This window comes from Chelonia mydas, chromosome 5, assembly GCF_015237465.2.
Source record: "Chelonia mydas isolate rCheMyd1 chromosome 5, rCheMyd1.pri.v2, whole genome shotgun sequence".
NCBI lineage: Eukaryota > Metazoa > Chordata > Testudines > Cheloniidae > Chelonia > Chelonia mydas.
Genome location: NC_051245.2, coordinates 50107024 through 50133134, shown reverse-complemented (window position 1 = coordinate 50133134; position 26111 = coordinate 50107024). Strand labels below are relative to the sequence as shown.

Here is a 26111-nt window from a genome sequence, read left to right as displayed (position 1 = left end):
AGTTTCCAAAGCGGTCACTGACCTTTTGTGTAACAACTTCATAGCCTTCCCCACACAAAGCTGAGATATGTGTTGTATCTCATAGACTCAGGCTGTGTTCTGGGGACAGGATATGTGCCTTAGAAGCTGAATTACGGAGTGGAATTCACCATGCTAGAGTTCTACTAAGAAGTGTCTGGCTTATAAAACTTCAACAGACTATCGAACAGGCTGGGGACTGCATATCATTTGTCCCTAGGGAACTAAGATTCAAATCTGGTTGCCCAGCAAGGAACTATGATGGTCTGAATTTCTGGGCTGAGATATCATTCTCTCAAGAAAATGAAATATAGTTGCTGCTGTGATTATCTAATAGCATTTCTCTGTTTGGCACGATCACATAAAGATTTCTCAGTCTTTGGTGTGAGAGACTCATCTCGTCTTTAATTCAGTTTTATCCTCACTTTAATATAAAATGCCACTAACAGAACCAATTTGAGACTGAGTCAGAACAGAGGCTATGTAATAGTTTACCTCAAATGCAAGTAAAAATCCCCAAACCTACTTAGTATTATGGACAACTCTGTAAACTTTTGGGGACTGGAATGGTCTGTTTATGGCATACAGCACCTGTCCTGGGACCTCTAGGTGCTACCATAAAAAAAAAAGTATTAAGTAACAAGATGTTGCGCCTGACAACATCAGTTAAGTCTGCAATTGCAAAAGGCTGTAAAAACAAGCACTAGAGAAGCTATACCATCCTAAAAATCACATCCTATTGTGTACAGCAGAGCCATAAAGTAATTAAATTGTACTTTATTTTACAACAAAGTGAAACCTAGCTTAATTAGAAATTAAAACTACTGCTTGTCTTTCTAGCAAAAAGAACAGCCTTTGAATTATGTACCCCGTAGGTCACAAACCTTATTCACCCTTTTAAAAAACATCCAGCTGGGTGCTGCAACAGCACCTGGTTGCAAAGTTCTAAAAACTGTTATACAGTCTTCACTATCTTGGCTGGAAAATTCAACTATTACTTGCCTTTTTACGAAGGATAACTGGCACTGAGCTATCTAACTGTAGCTACAAAGGACACCCAAACTCTAACTTCTCTTGTCACCACAGCCCTTTGACTAGGGCACAGATAACACATTTAAACTGATGCTCAGCTTCAAGCCTGCTCAGAGAGAAGTTCTTCCTGGTCTCATTCCCTTCTTCCAAATTATTACTCCCTGGCTGCTGGCAATCAGCGAGGGCAGAGGAGGCTCCCCTTGGCTACTGCTCTGGTGGTCCTGGTGCAGAAGTGCTCTAAGTTGCTGTTCAGATCTATCTTGCATTCTTACACACACCCCACATATCACATTAACTTTCACAATCACACACTGAAAGTGAGGGAGAGGCTTATGTGATGGAGAGGAGAGGGAAAGTGAAAAGGAGAGAGAGTGGCTGATGGAGAAGAGGCAATAATTAATGTATGGTATGGAAAGAACAAGAACAGAAAGTGAGCCAATGGAGAGAAAACAGGAGCGAATTAAGAGGTAAATTAAATGACAGAAGAAATTGAAGTGAGAGACTGCTCTCGTAGCTTCTACACTTTAACTCTGGCACTCATTCATCATCCATACGCACACGAAACTGGACGCATTATTGTTGATTTTAGGTCAAATTTTTAACCTACAGGTACCTGCAATACTTGGGTTTTTTTTTATTGCTACCACCAAATAAAAATCTGACTCTGAAATACAAAAATGGGATAACAATTTTCAAGGCTTCTGCAATTCAAGCTGGGTGGTGCTCCTTCAGAGGTGGCCAACATCTGCTGAGTTTCTGGTTAGAGAAACCACTGCAGAGTCAGTTTGTCTTGCAATGGCCCAGTCAGTGCTGCAGACTCAACAAGTTAAAGGGGTTGGTAGGCCACCTCTTTCCCCTCTGTGGGTCACCAGGAAAACAGTTCTGAAGCTGCATCTAAAATCTCTAAGACACTGACTTAGTAGTTCCTGATGGTTCCCAGCTGGGTCCTCATTCCATGCAGTCTAAAACAAGACCTTTTCTCCTTTGCACTGCAAGAAACTAATTTTCACAGATGGACAAAACATTCATATTTCACCCTTGGAAAGAAGACATCAGCTCACTGAGGTGCCCAAATATGTCAGCTAGACAGACTATGCGTGCTACCCGAGGTAAACTACTGAAAGTGTCACCTTCAATAGCAGCCTATCACTGTTAGTATGTGGGACAGGGCTTGGAGTGAGTCATTGCTGCATCAGTGGCCATCTCTGAAGTACCTGTTGAGAAAGCATCCCTGATGTGGCAGTGAAGGGGGAAAATGCAGCCATTCATCAAAACTGATTCAAGAGTTTTTACACAGTATTTTAAAGATTTAAAACTTTAGACGGGGGAAGTAGGAGGAAGATTACTACTGTTGGATACCCATAAGACACACACAACTTTAGTTATGTAGCACTCCCAATTACTAGAGCAGGACATTCTGTCTTACTGACTGTTGGTGTTATGCTCTAAAGAGGCCTCACTGCTAGTTGACAGCTTAGCCTAGCTCCATTCTACAGAAGGACAAGCCCACAAGTATTGACTGCCCAGTATGTCTTGAACTGAGAATTTATAATTTAAAACAAACTGCTTGAGGAGAATCTGGCACAGGGTATTTTTTATCTGTTGAAAAAAAAATTTACCTTACATTCGTTTTGCCATGTTTTTAATAGAAGTGTCTGGACAGAAACAGGGGACAGCTGGTGACTCAATTACTGTTCTAATTTATGTTTCCTTTGATAAGCTGCTACAGATTTAAAAACCCATTAAGTGTGATGAAAATGACTTGTTGATTTTCCAATTAATTATTTTAGGCTTCCCTTGAAGATTTACAGAAATGCTAAAATACAGTGACTTTTCTAATTTATATATTAGAAATTCATAATAAGTTTTTCAGTAATTGTCCATATTTATATTGTTCCTTTTAAATAACTCCCATAATTAAAAACACTTGAAATCAAAGGTCAAAAGTAGCACATCCTAACAATAACAGGCTACCCAACTTTATTTCAGACTATGAATAACTGACACAGGAAAAAGGGAGAGCTTTCACAGTAGGTCACTTCGCAAAGTCTAATGTCACGTGTAACATCCAGAGGCTACAATAAATGTACTTTCCATGTTACTGCTTTGTAAGTTCGTTGCTATTTTGTGACCAAAGAGCTGACAGATTTAGCTCAGCACAGAGCATCTGAGAAATGATTTTACAAATAAAAGAATAAATTTCACATAAGTAGATGAAGGCAGATTCAGCTTGATGGATTGCTTGGTCATGCACTATCACGAACATGGATCAAGTTTCTGAATTGACTTGATATTTCCGTCTGGTATGTTTTGAGAATCTGAGGCCTCACTTAAATGACTATCTCTGGCAAGAGTTCAGCTCAAGTCATATTTCCAACACCACTTGACCGTGTACCAGAGCTACAGGGCTTTAAATTGTGGAAAGAAGAAAAAATGGTGAAGTGTGAATGGGGAAAAAAAAACAAAAAAACACAAAACAGCCCCTCCTCCTTTTTAGCCACTTTTCTTCATAGTCATGAAAGAAACATCACTGAAAACTTATATACTGAGTCCTTAGTTTGCCTGCCCCCAAGTCTGCAGAAGAGGTAGAGGAGAAACACAAATGTTAACTATCAATACAAAACATTAATCAACGTCCCTTCTTTCTCATACACTTGCCTTTACTATGGACTAATCTTCATTGGCAACACTAAAGCACTGCCGCGACAGTGCATTAACATGGCTTGTGTGGCTGCGGCAGAGCGCTGGGAGAGAGCTCTCCCTGTGCTCTAAAAAAAAAAAAAAAACTCACCTCCACAAAGGGCGTAGCTCCCAGTGCTCGTGCACTGTCTACACTGGTGCTTTACAGCACTGAAACTTGCTGCGCTGAGGGGGGTGTTTTTTCACACCCCTGAGCGAGAAAGTTGCAGCGCTGTAGATTGCCAGTGTAGACAAGCCCTAAGTGACTAAGCAAGGAGCTTCTATTATACAACTCTAATGCACAGAAAGTGTTTTGCTAATCTATGTTTCCCCACCATGGTTTGAATGTTCATCAAAGTTCAAGAAACCAAGTGGGTGATGGTTCCTAGAAAGCTCCTCAGCAGATTACAGAACACCAATATTTGGAAAATTCTTTTATTCATTCTCTCTCTCTCTTCTCCGAACTCTTAACTAGTGTTTCCATGCATTCACTGTATAGCCATTCCTGATTTTCCTCTCATTCCCCTTCCAATTGTTCCCACTTGTGTTATGTCTAAATTAAACTGTTAATCCTTCAGGACAAGTACTTTGTCTTTTTATCTGTACTATGAGGTGTCTAGCACACCTCTGGACATTGTAATACAATATTATTGTGTACAATATTAGTGCAAAATACAGTAATATTAATAAGCTAATCAAAATGTGTTACTCACCTTGGTCCACTTCCCAGTAACAAATGACTACATCAAATACCACCACCATATTTGACATCCTTATTGCAACCTCAACAAAGGATTGAATTGACATGGATATTTAATTATCCTTCCAAGTAACAGTTGAGAAACTCATACCATTGTTGCCTTTTCATACCTGTTCAGTACAGGACTTCAGCCTCCAAGGGCTCCCTCCAGTACTTTTTATAGGCACTACATTTACACTTCCTTAAAGGTACAGAGCTCTATTCTGCATTCCTTGCATACACAAGATTCCCACTAATTTCAAGGTTGCCACTGAAACCAAGCCCAGTTCAATGGTGACAAAAAGGTAGCATCTGGTGACTATAAGAAATCCAAGACCTCAATGGTACCGTATATACTTGTTCATAAGCAGAATTTTTTTTAGTAAAAAAGGGAAGCATCAGAGAAGTGGGTTGGCTCATGAATGGGTAGAGAGAGGTGGGACACAGCCCGTCCCCCCAACAGAGGGGGCAAGGAGAGGCAGCAGAGCCAGAAGGGAAGAGGCGGGGCCAGAGTCTTTCCGCTTCTGGCCACGCTGCTCTCCCCCCCGCCTCCGAAGCAGCTGCAGCTCCAGGGTTGGCAGGCTGCGGCTGCGCCACCCGGTCTGGCCCACCGGAGCAGGTTGTGGCCGCACCACCCAACCTGCCGGAGCAGCTCTGGCCAGGCCAGAGACATCCTCCCCTGGCCCACCCCAGCTAAGGTTGGAAGGGATGGGGAGAGTGTGGGGGTCCCAGGCGTTACTCCCCTGATCCCCAGCTTCTCCCCCCCAAAAAAATTTCCCCACCAGTTGCTGTCCCGGCCCATCACGGTAAGCAGCTGATGGGAGGGGACACTTTGTTTACTTAGGTTTACCTCCGTGCTTACAGATGCTCAAGGTAAACAAACCATATCAGCCTGCCAGCGGCTTATCCTGATGGCCCGGGAGCCAAAGTTTGCCAACCCCTGAATAAAGGGTCGGCTTATGAATGGGTCATAAAAATTTTCCATTTTCACTTATCCATCTTGGGTGGGCCAGCTTACAAACGAACCGGCTTATGATAGAGCATATACAGTAATTAATGTAGATTGTGATCCTACAGTAAGTGCACATTTAGAGCACAGCCAAGCACAGTAAGTGAGGCGCATTTTTCAACTCTGGAAACCTAGACTGGACTCAAAACAGAATAACTCCGATGTTCTTAGCCAATTGCAGTCTCCCTCTATCAATCACAAAAACATCACACTGTTTGGTGTAGTTGGCAGTTTCTATTCTGCCTGGCTCAAACCAGGGCTATTTGTCATTCACTGTCATAAGCATTAAATCAACTCACAAATTTAATTTAAAATCAATATCTATACCTATCTATAGATCCCTCTCTCTCATTATATCTCGTTTTCATTCATTCCAAATAATATTTTGACAATTAAATGATAATTCCATTTTAATACAGCAATTACAAATTATTTCTGTAATTAGGCAAGCTCAAAGCACCAGCATTCACTTTGACACCAGCTGTAGCCTCAAGATTGATCCTGGCTGCGTCTGAAATCTATTGGGCCACATTTAATTCCATAACCAGATTAAACAGCTCAAAATTTAAAATACAGCATGTACACTTTTTTCCAGTCCTTTACACCTCAGGCTTGAAGTCTCATTGTCCACATGTTAAGTTCTAGAACTTTGTACCAGTAACATGATGCCAAAATTTTACTGAGTTCCCTCAAAAATTTTCTGCACCTGTGAGCAATACATGACCTTATACTAGTAGTCAGTTAGAGAATGTGTCCCTTATAGCTCAAGATGTACAGGCCTACGCTAACTGCTGGCAGTCTCTCCAGGCTGGTACGAGGGGCTCAGTGTAGGAGAGTAAGGCCCCTTTGATTGGGGGTAGGGGTGTTGGCAGCAGGATAGAACCCCATATCCCCTCTAAGTACCAGCTCTTCAAACTCAATGCTAGAGCTCAGGCAGGCAGTCACAGGGGGGAAGCTGACTGCTGTACACCCATTTGGCGATGAGCCAATGGTCTATAGCAGGGGTAAGCAACCTATGGCATGAGTGCCAAAGGTGGCACACGAGCTGATTTTCAGTGGCATTCACACTGCCCGAGTCCTGGCCACCAGTCTGGGGGGCTCTGCATTTTAGTTTTAAAGTTTCTTAAACATTTTAAAAACCTTCTTTACTTTACATACAACAATAGTTTAGTTATATATTATAGACTTATAGAAAGAGACCCTCTAAAAACGTTAAAATGTATTACTGGCACGTGAAACCTTAAATTACAGTGAATAAATGAAGACTGGGCACAACACTTCTGAAAGGTTACCTACCCCTGGTCTATAGCATTTTCAAGTAGCACCGCCATGTCTGCTGCCCACTCCAAACACAACTGTTTCCTCCCTACTATGAACACATCTTTGTGCACAAGTCTCAATTTTTGGTGATTCTTTGGGACACCCCTTAAGCTTAACTGACTTACTGTACATTAAAGAATTAAGTGTGGGGAAGCTACATGTTCTTTTCAACTGTAACAATCAATTAACATTGATTTACATAGGCTAACATCTTCCAAGCTCTCTCTGCAAGTCAAGGAGCTAGTAGCTCAGGTATTTTTTTGTGGGTTTTTTTGTTGTTTAACATGAAAGCTATGATTTTCCTTCATGGAGCCTAAAGGCCAACGCTAATAAGAAACTTAGAAAATTTCCCTGAAGCCCATCAGAATATTCCTCACAGCATACCACAAAGTTAAAAAAACTGTGATATTACCCCTGTATATACACACAGGTGCAAATACCAATCCTACTCATAACTCTTTAAAAACAAACCAACTATTATTTCCTTAGGGGAATGAGGAAAAATAATTAAGTTGTATATGAAACAAAGCATGTTTTACAAAGTGTCTTAACTTCTTCAGTTTTGTAAATAATTCCCTTTGGTATCTATCCAAACCCTTATGGCCGTCCCAGAAAATTACAACAGCTTAACACATCAGTTTGCACTGCAAATCTGGGTTTTAGGCATTTATACAATTGTTAATTGGGGGTTACATCATGCAACCACCCCACTGAGATTTTTCTTTAATCCTAAAGCAGTGACGTGTCTCTGACGTTCAAACATTTCAAATTAAAACAAAGTTGCAACTCCAAATTATTACTACTGAAGTCAGCATTTATTTCTATTCACCATCCAGTCACACAAAGGACCTCAATTTTATTCTTTATGATTACAAAGGGGAAATTACTTACTAGTTATTCCCCTTTTCCCCCATTCTGATAGCTGACTAAAGGACAGAAAGCATTATGGTGCCACCTACTGGAAGCAAGTGGGCAAAAGAATTCCTAAATCCCACCCCTAAGTACATAAACCTCAACCTAAACACCATACCTTGGGTTAGAGAAACTTCTAGAGCCAGAGGAAACGGTACACAAGATAGCAAAAATAGTATTAAACAAACAAGCAAGAGCACATTAACTAGAAGGGAGTGGGGGATGTAGGATGAGTAAAGAGGAGATTACAGCAAACAACTACTGGTCAATTATCTTCCTTTGTTGCATCTCTCACTTTCCCCCCCTCTGACAAATGGATTAATGGACAGACAGCAGGTGTAGCAAGCAGTAACACTAGGAGATGTATTTACCTTCTTGGGCTGCTAGCAGGCCCTTAGACAGCAAAAGGAGGTAATCTGAGAAGCAGAGAGGTCAACTAATACATATAAAGGAGCAGAGAGATGCCCACGTTGTCATCTTACACACCTTGGAAATCAATGCTTCGATGTACACTGTCCATGAAGCAGAGCCTTCTCTAGTCAAATGTCATCTCTCAAACTCAGAACAAGACATCCTGATGATCTTGATCAAAGACCACAAGAACACACCCTTCAACCCTTCTAGTAATAGTGATTTTAGATGCTACTTCACCAGAAAGATAAAACTTGAGTACAAGTTTAACATCCAAGAAGTGCAGCTTGTCACACAGTGCGTTCGGGGGGGGCGGGGAGAGGAGAAGAATACCCAGGTTCGGACTGAAAGGAGAACAAATTCCAGGCAAAGCTGAAAAGTTACCTTTCTCGCAAGAACTGAAGGTATGGAAGAGAGAATATGATACTTAAAGTCACTCACTTGTCAGACCACTGTCACTGCAATAAAAAAGGCCATCGAAATCTGCCCTAAACATGCAAAAAAGGTTGTGTCAGAATCTGCAAGATGAAATACAGTCCCACTGGTGTACTGTGTCCAGCTGCTAAGTTTTAAGAAAGATGTGGACAAACTGGAGTCCAGAGAAGAGCAACAAAATGATAAAAGGTTTAGAAAACATGACCAATCAGGAAAGGTTAAAAAAATTGAGCATGACTTGAAAAAAAGACAACTGAGAAGGGACCTGATAGTCTTCAAACATAAGGGATGTGGAAAAGAGAATGTGATCAATTGTTCTTCCTGTCCACTGAAGGTAGGAGAAGTAGTAATAACAGCTTAATCTGCAGCAAGGGAAATGTAGGTTTGATATTAGGAAAGAATTTCTAACTAGAAGGATAGTTAAGTACTAGAGTACTTTACCAGGGAAGGTTGTAGGATCCCCATCGTTGGAGGTTTTTAAGAACAAGTTGGAAAGATACCTGTTAGGAATGGGCTGGGTGTAATTGGTCCTGCCTCAGCACAGAGGAATGGATTATATGATCTCTCAAAGTCCATACATTTTTATTATTAAAATAATTGATTTAATCAATCCACCCTCAAACTAACTAACTATTTCCATTGTCCAAGAAAATCAAAGGCTAGATATCTGAGATCCTCTTTCAGACTCTCAAAGGCAAAGCTGGGATCTGAGCCAGTTCTACATAGTCCAGTGCATAAGGGTGGTTTGAGAGGGGCCAAGCTGTGGACATCAAGTACACAGTTATGTAAATCCAGTATCCATAAATCCTACCACCTAAGAGATGTGAAGGACTGAGGCCTTTATTTCAGTCTAAGACTTCAAACAGCTGCTACGCTTCTCTTATGTCCTGCCTGCAATTTGGGGGTAGATTTCATCCCTCAGCTCACACATAGTTCTATACACAAAGTCTGTTTATTTTGGCTTTGAGTGGGAAAGGGGCATGTGAATTTAATCCTTTCTGCACTGTATTTCTGACAGAAGCCATTTCTTGGCAGAATATCATGGATTTTACACAATTTTAAAAAGAGCCAGTGATATTGTTCTGCCTACAACCTTGTCCATCACTTGCAGTATCTTTTTCCGTACTAACTGTATACATGGGCAACAGGACACATTCAATCTCAACTGTGTATTTGACACCTCCACCATAAATTATCTTCAGAAAGTCTCTGACTCAATAATCAAGTGCAAGTCCAGAATATTCAAGAAAAATGTAAGTACCAAATTACACATAGTTTGGCCAGAAAATCCAACTTGAAGTATTTATGGCATTTTATTCTATTTTTTATTGTAAAGTACATTTAAAGCTGCCTCCCACCACATTTTCTAATTAGCTAACCCTGGCATTGAACATGCCAATTGCAAGTTTGTAATACAAGACTCCAAAATCAGGTGTATAGTCACAGTACTAGAGTAGTGTTTCTCTACGGTGGTGATGCCTTTGAAGGAAATCCTGTGTTAATGGTAGTATGTTGGAATACCTGCAACTCCACCCATGCTGAGGAGCTATATTATACCTTTCGTCAGCATGGGCAATGAAGATGCAATCACTTTTTTTTTTTTTTTTTTTTAATTAAAAAAACCCTAAAACTGCAGACAAACTTGACTCAGTGAACAGGGCCAATATCTTTTCTAGAAAATATATATATATATATATTATATATATATACACACACACACACACACAATCTAACGCGACATAAATGTTTTCAAGCAAGATGGAAAACAGCATTTTGTCCAATTCATATCCGACTAGTACAAAGGACTATCAAAAGTCTCTCAAATCTCTAATCAAATAATAATCAGATGCACTTTGTAATTGTGGTAAATATAATTGGATATGCTGGCTGCCTTAACACACAACAAGGATGACATTTTGCAGATAACATGAAGTATCACTTTCTCTTAGACAACTGAGACAACTCCTAAAGAGGCACAAAACTGTTCATTTTAGCTGCCTGGAAAATAGTGTTTAGGACACCTTTTTTGCCAGATTATGCATATAAGTAACATCCTAATATAACTATCTGAAATAAAAGTATAACAAAATGTAAATCTGAACACTTCAAATCTAATGTTGAAACATTTGGAAAAAACCTCAAGTTCAGCAAAATGCAGAGTCTCCTCCTTAATTTTGAGGAATTCTTCTGAGCTTGCATCTTAACTCAACAATTGTGTCAACACTCAGTCAACTGAGGAATTTGCTATCCAACGTGTCATAAAAGCTTAAAATGTTACTAACAAAACTAGCAGCTGCATTATTTTAAACCAAAGGTATTTTCCCTAGAACAGGAAGTCTATCTTTTTACAAACTGGCACCATGTAAATTGCTAAAAACCTGTCAATAAATCCTTTTGAAGAGAGATCTAACAATCAGGATATTGCTTTCAAGAAATATATATATGCGCAACTGTTTTTTCCCTTTCATCAAACCATCTGCTAATCTATTTTTCCATTTGGACAAAGAACAAGTCTTCTTGTTCCCAGCTGCCAGCAATTCCAAACCTCTACAAGTTGGCTAATTTGTTCAAATATTAATATACATCTCTTTCCCATAATTAGGCATCTATCATAGAATTTTTGTCCGGTCTGGAAATGCAGATTGCACACAACCAATAATGTTTAAATCTAGAAAAGCAGAGCTACTTTTCAAATTCATATATTCTTGTTCCTCTAATTCCTGTAAAAACACAGGAAAGCTGTCCCTACAAAGCAATCAGTTAAAAAGCATGGCAGTCCTGCAGGATGAAGTTCAGGAACTCATGGGACCTGCCAAGTTCCAGCATCATCTTTGACTCCCTCTGTGAAAGGAGAAAATCTCTATGGCTTCTTTAAAAGCTAAGAAAACAGTTCCTTGAACATTTAGATACTGTTTTTAAACCATGAAAAAAAAGTAACACTACATTCTCAGAAAAAAATGGCGACCATAAGGGATGTCAGCAGGGCTTTGCAAGCTCACAAGCCACCTTTAGAAGGATGTCGTGCTCTTGTCCTATGGTCCCATAGCTATGCTATCCAGCTACAGCTTTATGGTCTATTTTTATCTCAGACTGAATACCACAATAAATTTCCCATTGAAAAGGAGCCTCCAGCCTTCTTTTGAAACATCTGTCATTAAAAATATAAGGGAGATGTTGAAATGTAGATGATGGAATGGCCATAACACTTCTGTCCCACCAGTTTTAAGAGAGTCTAATAGGATAGGAAGTACCAAAACTTTCCAACAGGTGTTTAATTCTCCATGTTCAATTAACAAAGAGTGCTGTAGAGGAAAAAAGCCTCAAATCATTCAGAGATCTTAAAAGGTATAAGATGCACAAGTGGCTCATCACCACATTCAGATACCACAGTGACGGGCACATTAGAATTACTTATATTAGATAGATCATGTTAGTTAAGGGGGTATTTATGCAAACAGTGAACTGTGAAAGTTTCAGAGAAGGTCTTACTTTAGACAACTACGCATCACTGCTGGCTTCCAGATCCAAAGTTGCAACATAATGTAACACCATACCTTACAGAGGTTATACTGCTGATGAGCCTCTCAGATTGATCCGACAAGTCCGATGGAAGCACTAGTTCAACTGGCTGCAGACGCAAAACTCGACTCTCTAATTCTAAGCGAGATGAGGAGTCCTGAAAACTGTCAAAAACTACTTCCCCAGTAGTGGGTTGGACTCCCTGTCAAATACAAAAATATATAAACAGAATGTTTACCTTGCCATTGACAAACATCGTATTTTGCTAGGGCAGCAGAAGCCAAAATGAATCTCTTACGCTTGATTCTGAGTGTGCAGGACAATTTTTGAGTATTTGCCAGCAGGCACACGTAAACATAGTTAGTCAATGGTTAGTCAACCATTATAGGTTTTAACAAATCAGCAAGGAAATTTCACACACACTTAATGGTGTGTTACACAAAAACGATGACTGCACCAGTCCCACAATTTCTTGCTGACATTGGAAAACTAAAAATAAGTACATATTTCAAATGTAGAGAACATAGGTCCTATCCTAACAATTTTGAAAGCCCAAATGTTAGTCTAAACAGGATGATAAGGATGTCTTAAAAAATGTTAAGAAGTCTGAATAGCATTGGTTCATTTTACATGTCATTGCTCAAATTCTGTCACTATTAAGGGGCAATGCAAATCCACATAATTGAAAACCTATGGAATTTAGACAGGATTCTCCCTAAAAATGAGATGCCTTTCTAAAATGTGCTTTTACAACTGAGGGGGGACAAGGTGGTTGAAGTAATATCTTTTATTGGTCAAACTTCTGTTGGTGAAACAGACAAGCTTTTGAGCGAATCTCTCTCGAATATCCTCAGACTGACACAGTACACCACCACTTATAACTGGGACAGATACATACTGGATCAGATACCACAATGACAAGTACAATCAGAAAACCTGTAAATAAAATGAATGAATGAATGAACTATCAGTAGACAGAGTGTCAGTTCTCATTTTAGTCACTATTTGCCCAGTATATAGTTCTCATTTCAGAATCTCCAAAGAAAATCAAAAGTTGAAGTCTAAGACAACTGTGAATCTCATTACTAAACTTTTGTGAAGGAAGAGCAATTTACTGAGGAAACAGATGCAGTCAGCAACAAGTGTAAGTGTTTTGAACACTTACGAGGGATAACATTTTCAACAATTTACAAAATATATTTTAACTCTAACATTGTCTTTTTTTTTTTATTTGAATAAAACACTGTTTTCAAGCAATTATGCATGAGCAAAAGTGATATGCCTTGTACACCGGATATATAATTCAGGCTATCAACTTAAGCGTTTTTGATTATTTTTTATATATAAAATGTCTCTTTCAATTCACATATGAACTGAAAGATATAAATAGCATTCATTAAAAACTTTGCATTACGTCTTATAAACACCGTTACTGTCAGGGGAGACAATCACAAAGGAATTTTAAAACAGAGATAAATCACAAAATAAGCCCTAACCATACACTCAGATTCCTCAAGGAAGACAACTTACCACTATGCCTATGACAACATCCCCTTTCTTCTTGTCTCTTAAGCTTTCTTTATTTTCACAGATACAAAGAAGATAGTTATCGGAGACATCAGCCGTTATTTCTTCAACATCTACAGGATCATCTAGCTTCAGCAAAGGGTTCACATTTGATAAATATTAAAAAAAACAACTAATAGTTCACATGGATAAAACCAGTGATGGTTGCCAAAAACAATTTTCTTTCTGGGATAAACATAATAGTATTCCATATACCCAAAAGAAACACCAACTTGACAGAGGACAGCCTCCTTCCTACATAAAACTGACTCAGGTGGTGTGATACTGGTCAATTTCAAATTCCTGACATAGCACCAAAATCAAAGTTAGTGATGGCCTTAGGCCCATGCCCACTGAAAGATCCCCACAGTGTACGCATACATATCATCATCATCTCAACAAAACACCACTCTTTATCCTCTGTCTGGAGTCTTCCATTCAAACAATCGCAGGCTGTTGCAGATACTAAATTCCCTACTGTCTTTGTGCTGTCCCTGCTCAGTAAGTAGTACTCTGACAAAGTAGCCTACTAGCCAGCTTGTAAAACTTGTGCAATTGACAGTAAAGAGCAAAATTTGCTGACGAGCATCACACGACAGCAAGCTAGCACCTGATGTAGTAGCAACAGTCTGCAACAGAGACCACTAGTGTCCTAGCAGTAGCAGTGGAGAGCAAAAGATCACCTGCATTTATATATTCCCTTCAAACCATGCAAGGTGTCAGTGTTGTTCCTCACTCCACTGGCTTTTACCTGAGCCTTCCAACACATTTCAAGAGTAACTAGAGTCACACTGGTGTCTCCAGCAAAAAAAACAAAAAAAACCCAACAGTATTTTATTATAACGCCCTTGCTCCATTAAACAATTACGCAGCAAGTTGATTCCCTGATTTGGGGATTTTAACTTCTAGTACCCTTTTCCCTAACTGTAGTTTTAGGATGACCTAATCAAGAAATAAATAGAAGATGTGTTTTCTTTTGTCTCGTCTCCCTCCTGGCACACAGGACCTCACAAAGAGGGCAAGTGTACCAAACCTGAAGAATGGCTGGCAGGACGTAGACAGGAGAATGGGTTTAGTCACAAAAAGAGGTAAGTGGATGAGACCACACATCTTGCGTTGTATAGGGCTAGCTCATCCTAATTTAGTGAGCTCAAGTCAAGACAATTTTCTTCTTTAGCTCTTAGTACCTAATAACTACTTAGTGTGAAAAATTTAAAAGAATCTGTGGCTGCTGACTGGGAATGGTCACAAAAAACAAAGGAATGGACAAAGTAAAAGGAAGAAAGAAATAGCTGCGCTTGTCACAAGCTGTTTTTAATTCATTTTTATATCCTATTTCAGTTACAAGGATTAAAGGACAGGCTACCAATGTCAAATTTTTCATAGCCCATTGGCTTTCGATTCAGGCTCACCTCATTTTATATCAAACACTTATTACCAGCATCAATAGTTCCTCTCCCCTCTTTCATTATTAGGCCATAGGACCCACTTGTGTTTGTTTTAACTGTATCTACCTCTGAACATAATTAAATCCAGGTGCTGTCTCCAGACTCTTAATCCTTCCCCCTTTCAAGACCTCTAATTAAGAATTACTAATGCTACACCTACCAACTGGTCAAAAAGCTGGTCAGGACATCGCCAAAGGCACAGCATAAATCCTAGGAGTACATTTTCTCATTTGGGGGAAAAAAAAAAACACAAACAAGAATTGTGGGGACAATGTAATCTCTGTTCTATTGCAACACACTTAAAAACCTGAGAGAGACTTCATTCTTCATGAAATCTGGATTAAGTCCTACCGTAGCCTAAAATGTGGGTATACTTGAGTATCATTAGCCTTGTCTTAACAGCATAGCAAACCGTTCAGAAACCTTATTTGCTGCTGCCATTGATTTCCTTTTATATTAAGTGTTGGCCACTAAATATGCACCAACGTAAGGGATTTACAATTTGACTTTTTATTTTTTTATTTTTTTTTGGGGGGGGGGCGGGGGGAATCATATAAGTAATTCCCCCCCTGGGCTATGCAAACAGAAAATCTTGCTCTCGTGTTTACTGCATACCCAAAAATATTAAAGGTTAAGATGAGGAAGCCCTTGATTCTTGAAGTCTCATTTCTAGCAACAAAATTCCTGATGCTGATTTCCAGAGGTTGACTTTTTTTTTTTTTTTAAACTACTGGAACTGGATGCACTGCCACTTCCAAAAAGTGCTCCAATAATGCAATCCCGCAATAGATTCCAGTGCTATTGCAAAACATCTGAAACTCACAAATATTGATAGTTTTAACATTTCACCATCCTCTATTTCCCAGTCCTATTGAATAAATTTCTGCTGTAAATACAGAAGTGACAACAGGTGCAATGCAGCCAGAACCTTCCCAATGCAGAGGGGAAAAAAAACAGTCAGCACTTCCCACCCACCCACGCCGATTAATTAACAGGAATGTGCTCTCTTATACTGAAGGACTATGGCAAAAATATCTCAAACACACACAACCCATACTGAACATTGCCTAACACAGAGCACAATGAAGATTAGTATAAAAGCAAAATAATTAACACATCAAAAAAAAGATATCTTCTCCAATAAGTGTAGATTTGGTATAGAGAGCCGTCAGTTTTCGAGTAAAGAGAGAGCTTTTATTTTCTCCAGCAGCCTTCAGTGCTGCAGTTTCCATTTGTTTTACAACTCCCACCTATAATATGCACAAAAAAATATGTTAACTAATGAACAAAAAAAGGATAACCAACTTTAAACAAAATATTAATTTAAGAGATACAAATATTAAACCAAAATGTGCTTGTGAGGGGAGAAGGGCTAGAACCAGCCCTACTAATTCAGACCATCAAGTATGACAGAATTGCAGCTTACCTGCAACTTCCTTTCTCCTCTTGCCCTTACTGTCTCATGGTTTATACTGAAACAACTTAGCTTGAGAGGTTGGCCACCTGTCAGAGAAGAATTGCTGCAACAATTCTTTCACTGTAGATAGTAAAGTTCACCAGAACATCAGGCGATAAGAGGTACAAAAAAAGACTCGAATGATCATAGAGGGGAAAGAAGGGAAAGAGATTACCAACAGAGAGATTAACAACAATGGAAAAGGAAAGAGGAAAAAACATGGGTTGAGAAGAAAAAAAAGGAAAACAGAAAGGAGAGAGAGAGATAGATATATATATATATATATATATATATATATATATATATATATATATATATGAAGGAAGTGCTTTCTGTCCTACTTTCTATCACTTACTGGCAGAACTGCTTCCAGAAAAGTCAAATGGACCCTGAAATATTGTGAGATCAACGGAGGAGGCCTGAATCAACATAACTAAAAATCATAAAGGTTCCAAGACATTGTATATAGAAAGCACTGAATGAAAAGGAGTTTGTCATATGTTTTTCCAGTAAAATATTAAAAGGTTTCATATTTTGTATCTTTCAAGTGAGAACATCCATATGACATCAACAATTATTTCGGTGAGGATTGAGACTATTTTGGTTTTAACAATATCTAATTAAATAAAAAAATGACCTTATATCCTTTTGCTACAAGTCGCCGTACGTGAACAAATAGTCTGTGGGTCGGTATACTGGCAGTCATAAAATTGTGATCCTGATGACAGTAAATGTTTAGCTCCTTTGCTGCAATCTGCAAAGTATGAAAAAAATAGTCAACAATTAGGGTCACTCTTACTTCACATTCCCTATCTAGATTCTTTTGGTAACTGTGATAGAGCTGTGTGAATACAGACTTGTCAAAAAGTGATACTGTAAATCAGCTATTAACCAAAACTATGGCGGTGTGTTGTGGAATGCTAAGCAGGAGAACTGAGGTACTAGAAGTCTAAGCATGGAGCAAGCGTTCACAATCTCAGCATCCTAACTAGAACAAAGGACTCCATTCCCACAGACTTTACTTGTTAACTTACTAGGGTGGATAAAAAAAATCAATTATTCTTTTTAAAAAAAAATCTAAATTATTTTGAGTTAAACTGGGGTTTTTATTTAAATTAAATGCATTTTCTATTTTAAAATAAACCCATTTAAAATTAAAATTGAAAATACAACAGGCTACAAAAAAGACCTAAAATTACTATAATCTATTAAAATAATCTAAATTAAATATAAATAATAAAAAGCAGTACCTATTTGCTGCTGAAATTTTGAAGATTATCAAACCATTGAACTGATGAATGTCACCAGCTAAGCACCTGGAACTAGAGTTAGCTGAAGTGCTAAATGAGTTTTTGACAGCACTAGCGTCTTCTGCAAGTGCAGAAGGAATATTTTTTTCATTCTTATTTAACTAGTTCAGTTAAATGACCTGTTCATTCCAAGTCAAAAAACAATTAGAAGTTGAAAAAAAAAGCAGGAAAGCTTGTTTTCTTCTTACTATCATTGAATAAAAAAGCTAGGTCTGAAAGGAAGAGATCTACTAGTCTTGAAAGACATAGTCCCCAGAACCTATCAGTTCAATTTACTAAATACAGATAAATACTTCCTTTGTTTAATAAATCAGTTAGCTTTAAATGCAAAACATGTTTTGATGAACTCCACTGAACTTTTTTTTTTTAAATGTATCCAGTACATTAAAGGAGTTTTATTGAACTAATAAAAACAATTTTAAAATACTAGTCCACTTCAACTGAATTTTAATTTCTACAGAGAGTGCTTGACTCAAAACACAACCAAAAAATTAATCTAGTAAAGATGATACATAATAAAAAAAATTAAGAATCTGAATAAACGTATATTAAGTTATATAACTGCTTAAATAAATGTGTTGATATAGTGTATTCTTCTGGTTAACAAAAGGAAGTACCAAATTTAGTTGGCTAGAATTAGTTGCAAATCAACCTGTTTAAATGGTTACCAACCAATGAGAATGAACCTTTATTTACAAAGGTAACCAAAAAGTACAGAAGCAAAACAAGATTAAAATTGTTAATTTAAATCTAGGTTTCCTGCTTAAAAATATGCTTCAAATCAACGATTGAAACCACTGATTTAAATCAATCCACCCTGCAACTTACCCCATGATACCGTGAATGAATACCAAGGGCCAAAGAGTTCCCATTGAAGTCCAGTGCAAGAAGGCAGTGTAAGTTATGTTACCTTGATAAGCCTAAATAACTATCTAGCCCGTGAAACTGCACTCATCACATTAGCATCCAAGCACCCTCACAAGAATAAAATTACACAATGACCCAAAGACATTTTTCTTTCCAGATGCCAGCTCTGTGCTTTGGACAAGCAGATGGGTGTTAAACCTGAACGGGCTTCAGGACAGTAAATCTGCTAGCAAATTGGTAGACCAAATACCCAGAACAAAGACAACTGAGCAAATGAAGCCTCCAATGGCTAAGCAAAAGTAATTTTCCCTTTGCTCCTAATTATATATGTAAATAGCTCAGAACAAAGGCTAAAACAGTATTAATGATTTAGAGAGATGAGAGAAAGGATGTTTATGGGCCATTTTGTGGTTTGCAGACATGTAAGCCATGTTCCTTTGAAATTTTTGCCTGTTCATATAGATTTCAGTTGTGCAGATAAAGCACCAGATATAATTTCATACCTAATTGTGTCAAACATCTCCTATTCATTTCTATATAGCCCTCTATTAATGAGGGTAGTAGCTATTTTCACAAATATATGCAATTAGGGCACTTGAACATTGCATTTTTCAGAAAGTCATCAGGTTACTGTCAAGCTAAATATTTTTATTCTGATCATTAGTTCTATGCCATAATACAGTTCACCCTCAATTTCTTCAGTTTAACTTTGGTAAACAAGGTAATGTTATTGTAGAATCTAATATTGGCTGATTTGTCAGTACTTCAAATAGGGAATACTGCAAATATTGATGTACCTTTTTTGTGGTACAAAAAAATTTTAATTGACACCTTTAGATTTAAAGAGGGTAGATCTTTTGTATCTTGATTACAAGTGTTATTCTAAATTTAAAGAACTTTTTCTATCAATGATGGTGGCCCTCCACACAATGTAACAAAGTAACAAAGCGAGCAACAATAAGTGCTCTTGGTAAAAGTTACTTACCTCTGCATCTTCTCCAAAGAATCTATACTTATATCCACATTCCACGCACAAAATAGCATCTTTATACTGTTCTTTCATTTCCATGAACTGGAGTTCTAGTGGAGTGTATATGCTTTTGGTTTTTTTATTAAGGAGGTTTATATTAGAAGTATTTTGAGAGCCTTCATAACTCTTACTTGAAGCTGAAAATTGACTAAGACTGAAGCATGACTGTTCCTGTGAACAAAAAAGGTATTACAATAATTATGGAGGAACACTCAATTACCGAATACTTAAATTACACTTTTAAAAACATATAGTTCCAGCATCCATAACTGGCTGTCATACAACTGTGCTGAATATATTGAAGCATTCTTTCAGGTTAAAATAACAATTCTGAACCTACTGTCAGCTAGTGCAATATATATGCATAAACAATAGTCCAATAAACTGAAAATGAAGATTGTGAAAGGAAAACAAAGGCTAGAAAGGGAATAAAGAAAAGTTCTGTGACTGATCACATGACTACACACTCTCAATCCCACGCCGCACAAATGACCTTCCAAGAGGTCTTCAATTGGCCTCTCCTCCTTTCATCAGTTGTCCATGTAATCAAAATATAAATGTCAAATCTTATCAAATTTGGTATCTTTCCTTCAACCAAAAATGCAAGTTAACTGATCTGAGCTAGGCAAAATAAGTATGGAAGATAATATAGAAGTGCTGGAAGTAAAGCTCTCCTCTGCTGAATAATAACCAGCCAATCCACAAAAAAGCAGTACATCAAACAAGCAGTTATGTGCCTTGACCTCTAAATCCCCAATCCCACATCTGATCCAGGTGAGAGATTCTTGTGCCCATATGGAGCCCAATGAAAATCAGTGAGGCACCAGGCTGATACGAGGTTCTCCTACTTCAATCAGATTGCAGGATCAGGGCTCAAAAACTTAGCAAGTACTCCTATTATAGTCTGTTTTGAGAGCATAGGAACACTATATTTAACTGTGCAGATATCATTCCAATGTTTTTTCAATATAAGCCTACCACATCTTCCCCAGTGGGGAACATTATAGAGTGTTATAACAGACTTGAATCCCACTGGGATAGGTTACATTCCAGTAATAATTTTGTACTAGTTTCTATCCTTATTATAACACCTGAATTGAACAAGAACTCAGTTGAAAGTCACATTGGAAAAGATGTGTATGCAAATATGAATAATCTCACCACATCCAAAGTACAGGATACGTTACCACCATTTTTTATCTTCTAATCTTTAAACATTTCTTATTTAAAACAAATTTCATTACAACTTCAGTTGCACTGTTTAAGAATATCACTGAAGAATATCAAGAGCAGTTTTACTTACTGTGTTAAGAGTTAAGTAAAATGCTAGAATATGAATGTCAGATTCTACCATTGGTACAATATTGCATAATTTCATGTTGCATTCTGTCACACAGAACTTTAGAAAAACCCAACAACAAAGACTATTTTAATCATAAAAAGCAAACCAAACTGCACTGTAATTCAGTGATCCCTGGAACAGAAACACTGCATACCTTCTCACTGATCTGAGAACCTGTGTCCTGAGAATGAAGAGCACTATTCATTTCCAGGGTTCTTTCCACAAAAGTAGGACATTTTTCCAAGTGCACAGATGGACTCCCTTGTAAAGTATCCACCTGGACTCTGTTACATGGGTGCTTTGAATCACTGCAGAATTCTCTCAGTTTGTTTAATGTTTTCACAGATATGCAGGGCCTGGCACATTTCTTAGGCTCTTCTTCATTAATAAAAATACACAAGGAAAATGTATTAGCAAATTACCTTGCAATTAGGATTTCAATGAGATTGACATCAAAGATGAGAAAGACAAGGTAGATAAGGTAATATCTTTTATTGGACCAACTTCTGCCTGTGGAAGATACAAGCTTTTGAGCTACACAGAGCTCTGCTTCAGGTCTGGGGAAGGATGGATAGTGTCTGTGCTAAATATAAATTGCGACAGGTGGTTACGCAAAAGGAGTAATGCATGTTGGAGGCAGTCACTTGGAATGAAGTGAATAACTGGGAGTAGCTTCTTCTGCATAAACGGTCTGGAACGGGCAATTAAGGGAATCTGGCAGTGTGGTGCATTACAAAAGAAGGCAGCACTCAGTATCATTAATCTAGCATAAATATTCTTCTAAATAACTATTTGTGTAACTGTAGTAAAGATTACATTCACATTAACATTAACATTAAATCATAATCACATCTAAAACAACTAATATTTACATAGATATATAAAGAAACAGGATCAACTTAAAAATCTCACTTCTTACTATTTTTAATCTACTATTGCTACAATTAACACCTACCTGAGGGTTGGTCTACACAGAAAGCTTACATAGGCATAATTGTGTCTTTCAGGGGTATAAAAAAAAAATCCACACTCATAAGAGATGTAACTATGCCAACCCAACCCCCAGTGTGTACAGCTCTAGGTCAATGGAAGAAGTATTCCATTGACCTAGTTACACACCTCTCTGGAAGGTGGATTAACTACACTGACAAGAGAACCCCTCCTGCAGCTGTAATGAGTATCTACACTGAAATGCTGCATCTGTGCCGCTGTAGCGTTTTAAGTGCAGAAATAGCCTTAGTGCTGCTGTAGCACATAAGCGCAGGTAATTCACCTCCCTGAGAGGCTGTAGCTAGGTCAACCGAAGAATTTTTCCACTGACCTAGCGCTGCCTCCGCCAGGGATTGGGCTGGCTTAACTACATCACACAGGAATGTGGCTTTTTCACACCCCTGAACGATGTAGCTGGGTAGACCTAACTTTTTAGTGTCAATCAGGCCTTAGATTATGTCTTGAAAGACATTAGAGAAAAAAAAATTCCAAGTTTGCTTATTTTGTGAATGTGCCAGAACTTTATATATAATCAGATTCACTATTTCCCTGTATAATCCGTGAGGTCCAGGTCCACAAAGAGACTAACATTTAGGCACCTAGAAAAATCAGTGGAACAATGGGATCACAAAGCCTGAGCTAGGTGTCTAGCCGCCCTATACAATGAATGAGGAGAGACAGGCACCTAAGAAAGCTATCCACAAAAGCCAACATACTAGGTGGGGAGCGGCCTAAGGGAGATGCCAAAGAAAGGGGGCAATAGTTTTTGGAGCAGAGGGACTGGATCTCCCACATGAATGCCCTAATCACAATGCTACAGAACCATTCTCAGTCACACACTCTGGCCTAATGACTCATGATTTATCCAAAGAGGAACAGCTTCAACAGGAGAGACTAAAGAATACTCTGACGTGAGTCTCCTCTAGCACAGCCGTTAGGGCATCCTCTGAGAGGTGGGAGGTGCCTGTTCAAATCCTCTCTTCCCCCCATGAGGGAAATGAAGGAATTGGATCCGAGTCTACCACAACCTAGCCTAGTGGTTAGAGCATTCACCTGAGTTATATGGGATGCTTTTCCTCCTCCATCTGGATTTTTGAATGGGTCCCAGTCCACTCCGCATACTCGGAGCACACCTACTGGACCATGCTCCGCAGGAATATCTATCCTTCCCTGGTATGAGAATCACATTGCCTAAAGGGAGCAGCTGCCCACAAGCAGAAACGTAGGCATCTAGGCAACTTTTACAGCAAAAATGTAGGTACTGACTGAGTTTAGGCAGCTACACGATTAGGTGGCAGCTGAGTGGTGGTTTTGTGGATTGTAAAAGTGCCTAAATCCAAATACTGGATCTGGGACCCATTTGGATCTGGGCCTTACTTTCCCGTTTCTGTGCATCTCACACAGAAGGCAAAAAAAAATCCTTTTATTTTAATAGAGCAAAGTAATTGTAAAGCTACAAAATCAGTAGGGGATCTGAGGACAGTATCATCTGAAACTACTTTAGCTATTTTTTTTTTTTCCAAACACACTATATTTCATAGTACGTCTCGACATTTTTTCACTCTTATTTCTGATGTACTTTCAAGCACTGTAAAAGTGTTGTTCCACATCAATACAGTCCCTTTCTATTTTGAAAATGATTCTTTCCTCAAAATCTTTAATGGAGTTAATGAACCTTTTTATTCACTGCCTTGTTTCTCTACCAACATTAATTTGTTAGTTAAATGCTTCGTGTAGAAACAGAGCACAACTTTTTTCTTAAATTAGTTTCAATATAATTGGCAGCTATGATTTCTCAACAACTAATGGCACTTTAAAATATATACACTGAATTCAAAAGCTAGTCCCTAAACTATATGACAAAGTAATTTTAACTTTTGACAATTAATAATTATTTACTCAATTTAAGTGCCTGCAAGTTTTTGTTTACAATGAACTCACCAACATCAAGAATCTTCACTGCATCATGGCCATCCTTTCTATTACTTTGTACTGGTTTTGTCCTCTTTTTACTAGGTTCATTGTTTTCAACAGCTCTTCTCTTATTTCTGCCAGACTTAGAAGTCTAAAACATTAATTTTTTAAAAGTTAGTTTATTTTCTTCCCTTGTCATACGCTGGAAGAATGAAAAATAGATACCCAAAGAACAGACTCTCTCTCTGCAGAATAAAGTAAAAACACCAATTTAATTTTCTATATAACACTTAGAAATTCTTTGCTCTTTTAACTAACTGTATCTGTATGTATACAATGGTTTTTATAATTGGCTAGATTTCTTCAAAACAGATACAAAAACTAGTTACTCTTGGGGAATTCTGTGCCACTGCTTGTGCACATAATTAATGAGCCGCACAAAATTTTAATTTTTGCGCAGAAAAAAGCTTGTCAGAAAGTTGCTGCAGTTCTGCCTTTTGCCCAACAGAGGGTGCTGTGGTGCTAAAACAGAGCAGCAGCTCCTGGCCAGCTATGGAAGAGGAAAAAAACTGCCTTCTTCACAGCGCCTGTCGGGCCAGGTCAGGAGACAGGGGGTCACAGATGGGTTCATACAGGCTTGTAGGGGAGGACAGATTGGGGCAGGGGCTGAATGGGAGTGGAGGTGCAGAGCCACAGGGGGGGAAGAGGTGCAGGGCCACATGGTGATGAGGGAGGGGGTGCAAGGCCACATAGGAGAAGGGGGATGGCTGAGTGGGATCACAGAGACACATTGGAACAGGGGAAGGGGTTGCAGGGCCACATGGGGATGTGGGGGCATGAGTGTCTGAGTGGGGGTAGAGGGACACATGGGGGTGCAGGGACACATGGGGACAGGAATAGATGTACCTGACTGAATGGGAGAGGCTAGGGCTCAGCCAGGGTCTCCATGGAAGGACGCTCCCTAACAATCCCTCCCCTGCCCCCCATCTCCAAAAAACCTGTTCCATAGTTTTCTTACCCATACCCAACAACCCTCCAAGTTCACACCCAGGCTCCTTCCCAGCAATTACTTTCCTCTCCCTGAGCTCCTCCATTACCCATGACTCCCTCAAGCTTTTGCATTGCTTCTGCAGGGTGCGGGAAATACGGTTCTGTATTGTAGTTTAAATGAATTATTACTCAGCGTTCTGTATTAATATGCCTAGTAAGGAATCTATTTGTCAAAAAACATTCCCTGAATCTTTTTTTGTTGTCTGTATCATTACAGACATACTTGCTGACAGGTATTATGAAATAAATGACCAAAAATAACTGAAACAGGTGCAGTTATATTGTGTTATTTTAACAAATAAAATATGCAGAATTTGAAAATATTGGGCACAGGATTTTTAAATTTTGTTGCAGAATTTTTAATTTTTTGGTGCAGAATTCCTCAAGGAGTAACTAGTGTACTCTAGACAGTAGACAGAACAAGGTATTATTGCAACATAGCTCCAGTCTCCAGCTCGACTATGTCTACATGTTGGACAAAATCCTTATCCCAATAGAATAACTGGCGCAACATCTATTGACTTCAATAGGACTAGGATCTGACCCTTTGTGAGCAAAATTACCGTTAGAAAACTTTTCACTGCCCTACCTGAAATGACTTGGGCTTTTACTCTGCAATGAGCTCTGCACAGGCACACCCTCAGGCTTACAGGGAGCTCACTGGAAACTGAGGCCTTGGTGACCTAAATTATAGTGCCATAGGTGAACTTAACACTTTACAACCACATAAAAAGGTAAAGTCCTTGATCCCCTCAAATCTCACAGTGAATAGACATCCATGTTATGAACCTCCCCACAAGTGGTACTGGTTACTCATTCTTTGGCAGAGAGGACAAGAATTAATAGTGCATGTAAACTGAACAGGATTGAGGGATATTGGTTTGGGTAATGTTGCATCTGCCGTCAGGAGAGAGAAGATTTCAGTTACCAGGACTAGCCAGCCAGCATCTTCCATCCATAACTAATTCACTTACAAAATTATCTTTTCTGTATCCATAGCACTTTGTACATAGAAAGTGTGATGAATACACATTTCAATGTTAATTTATCAAAAAGAATTTTAA

At 38.6% G+C, this 26111-nt stretch overlaps 1 protein-coding gene across 5 annotated transcripts in view; it reads right to left on the bottom strand.

The window, feature by feature from the left end:
• The window catches only part of MSH3 (mutS homolog 3), a 184891-nt gene that overhangs the window by 153635 nt on the left and 5145 nt on the right, over nt 1-26111 (bottom strand). For 3 of the 5 annotated variants that reach the window (XM_037903159.2, XM_037903160.2, XM_027828751.3), the window contains exons 2-8: nt 24025-24148; nt 21248-21471; nt 19707-19922; nt 17182-17298; nt 16221-16338; nt 13605-13750; nt 12110-12276 (exon numbers count right to left, since the gene is read on the bottom strand). In XM_037903159.2, the coding sequence (XP_037759087.1) occupies nt 12110-12276; nt 13605-13750; nt 16221-16338; nt 17182-17298; nt 19707-19922; nt 21248-21471; nt 24025-24148 (1112 nt within the window). Of the gene's footprint in view, nt 1-12109; nt 12277-13604; nt 13751-16220; nt 16339-17181; nt 17299-19706; nt 19923-21247; nt 21472-21515; nt 21604-24024; nt 24149-26111 lie in introns of those variants that run through there. The other 2 variants (XM_043546280.1, XM_043546279.1) reach the window with 2 other exon arrangements.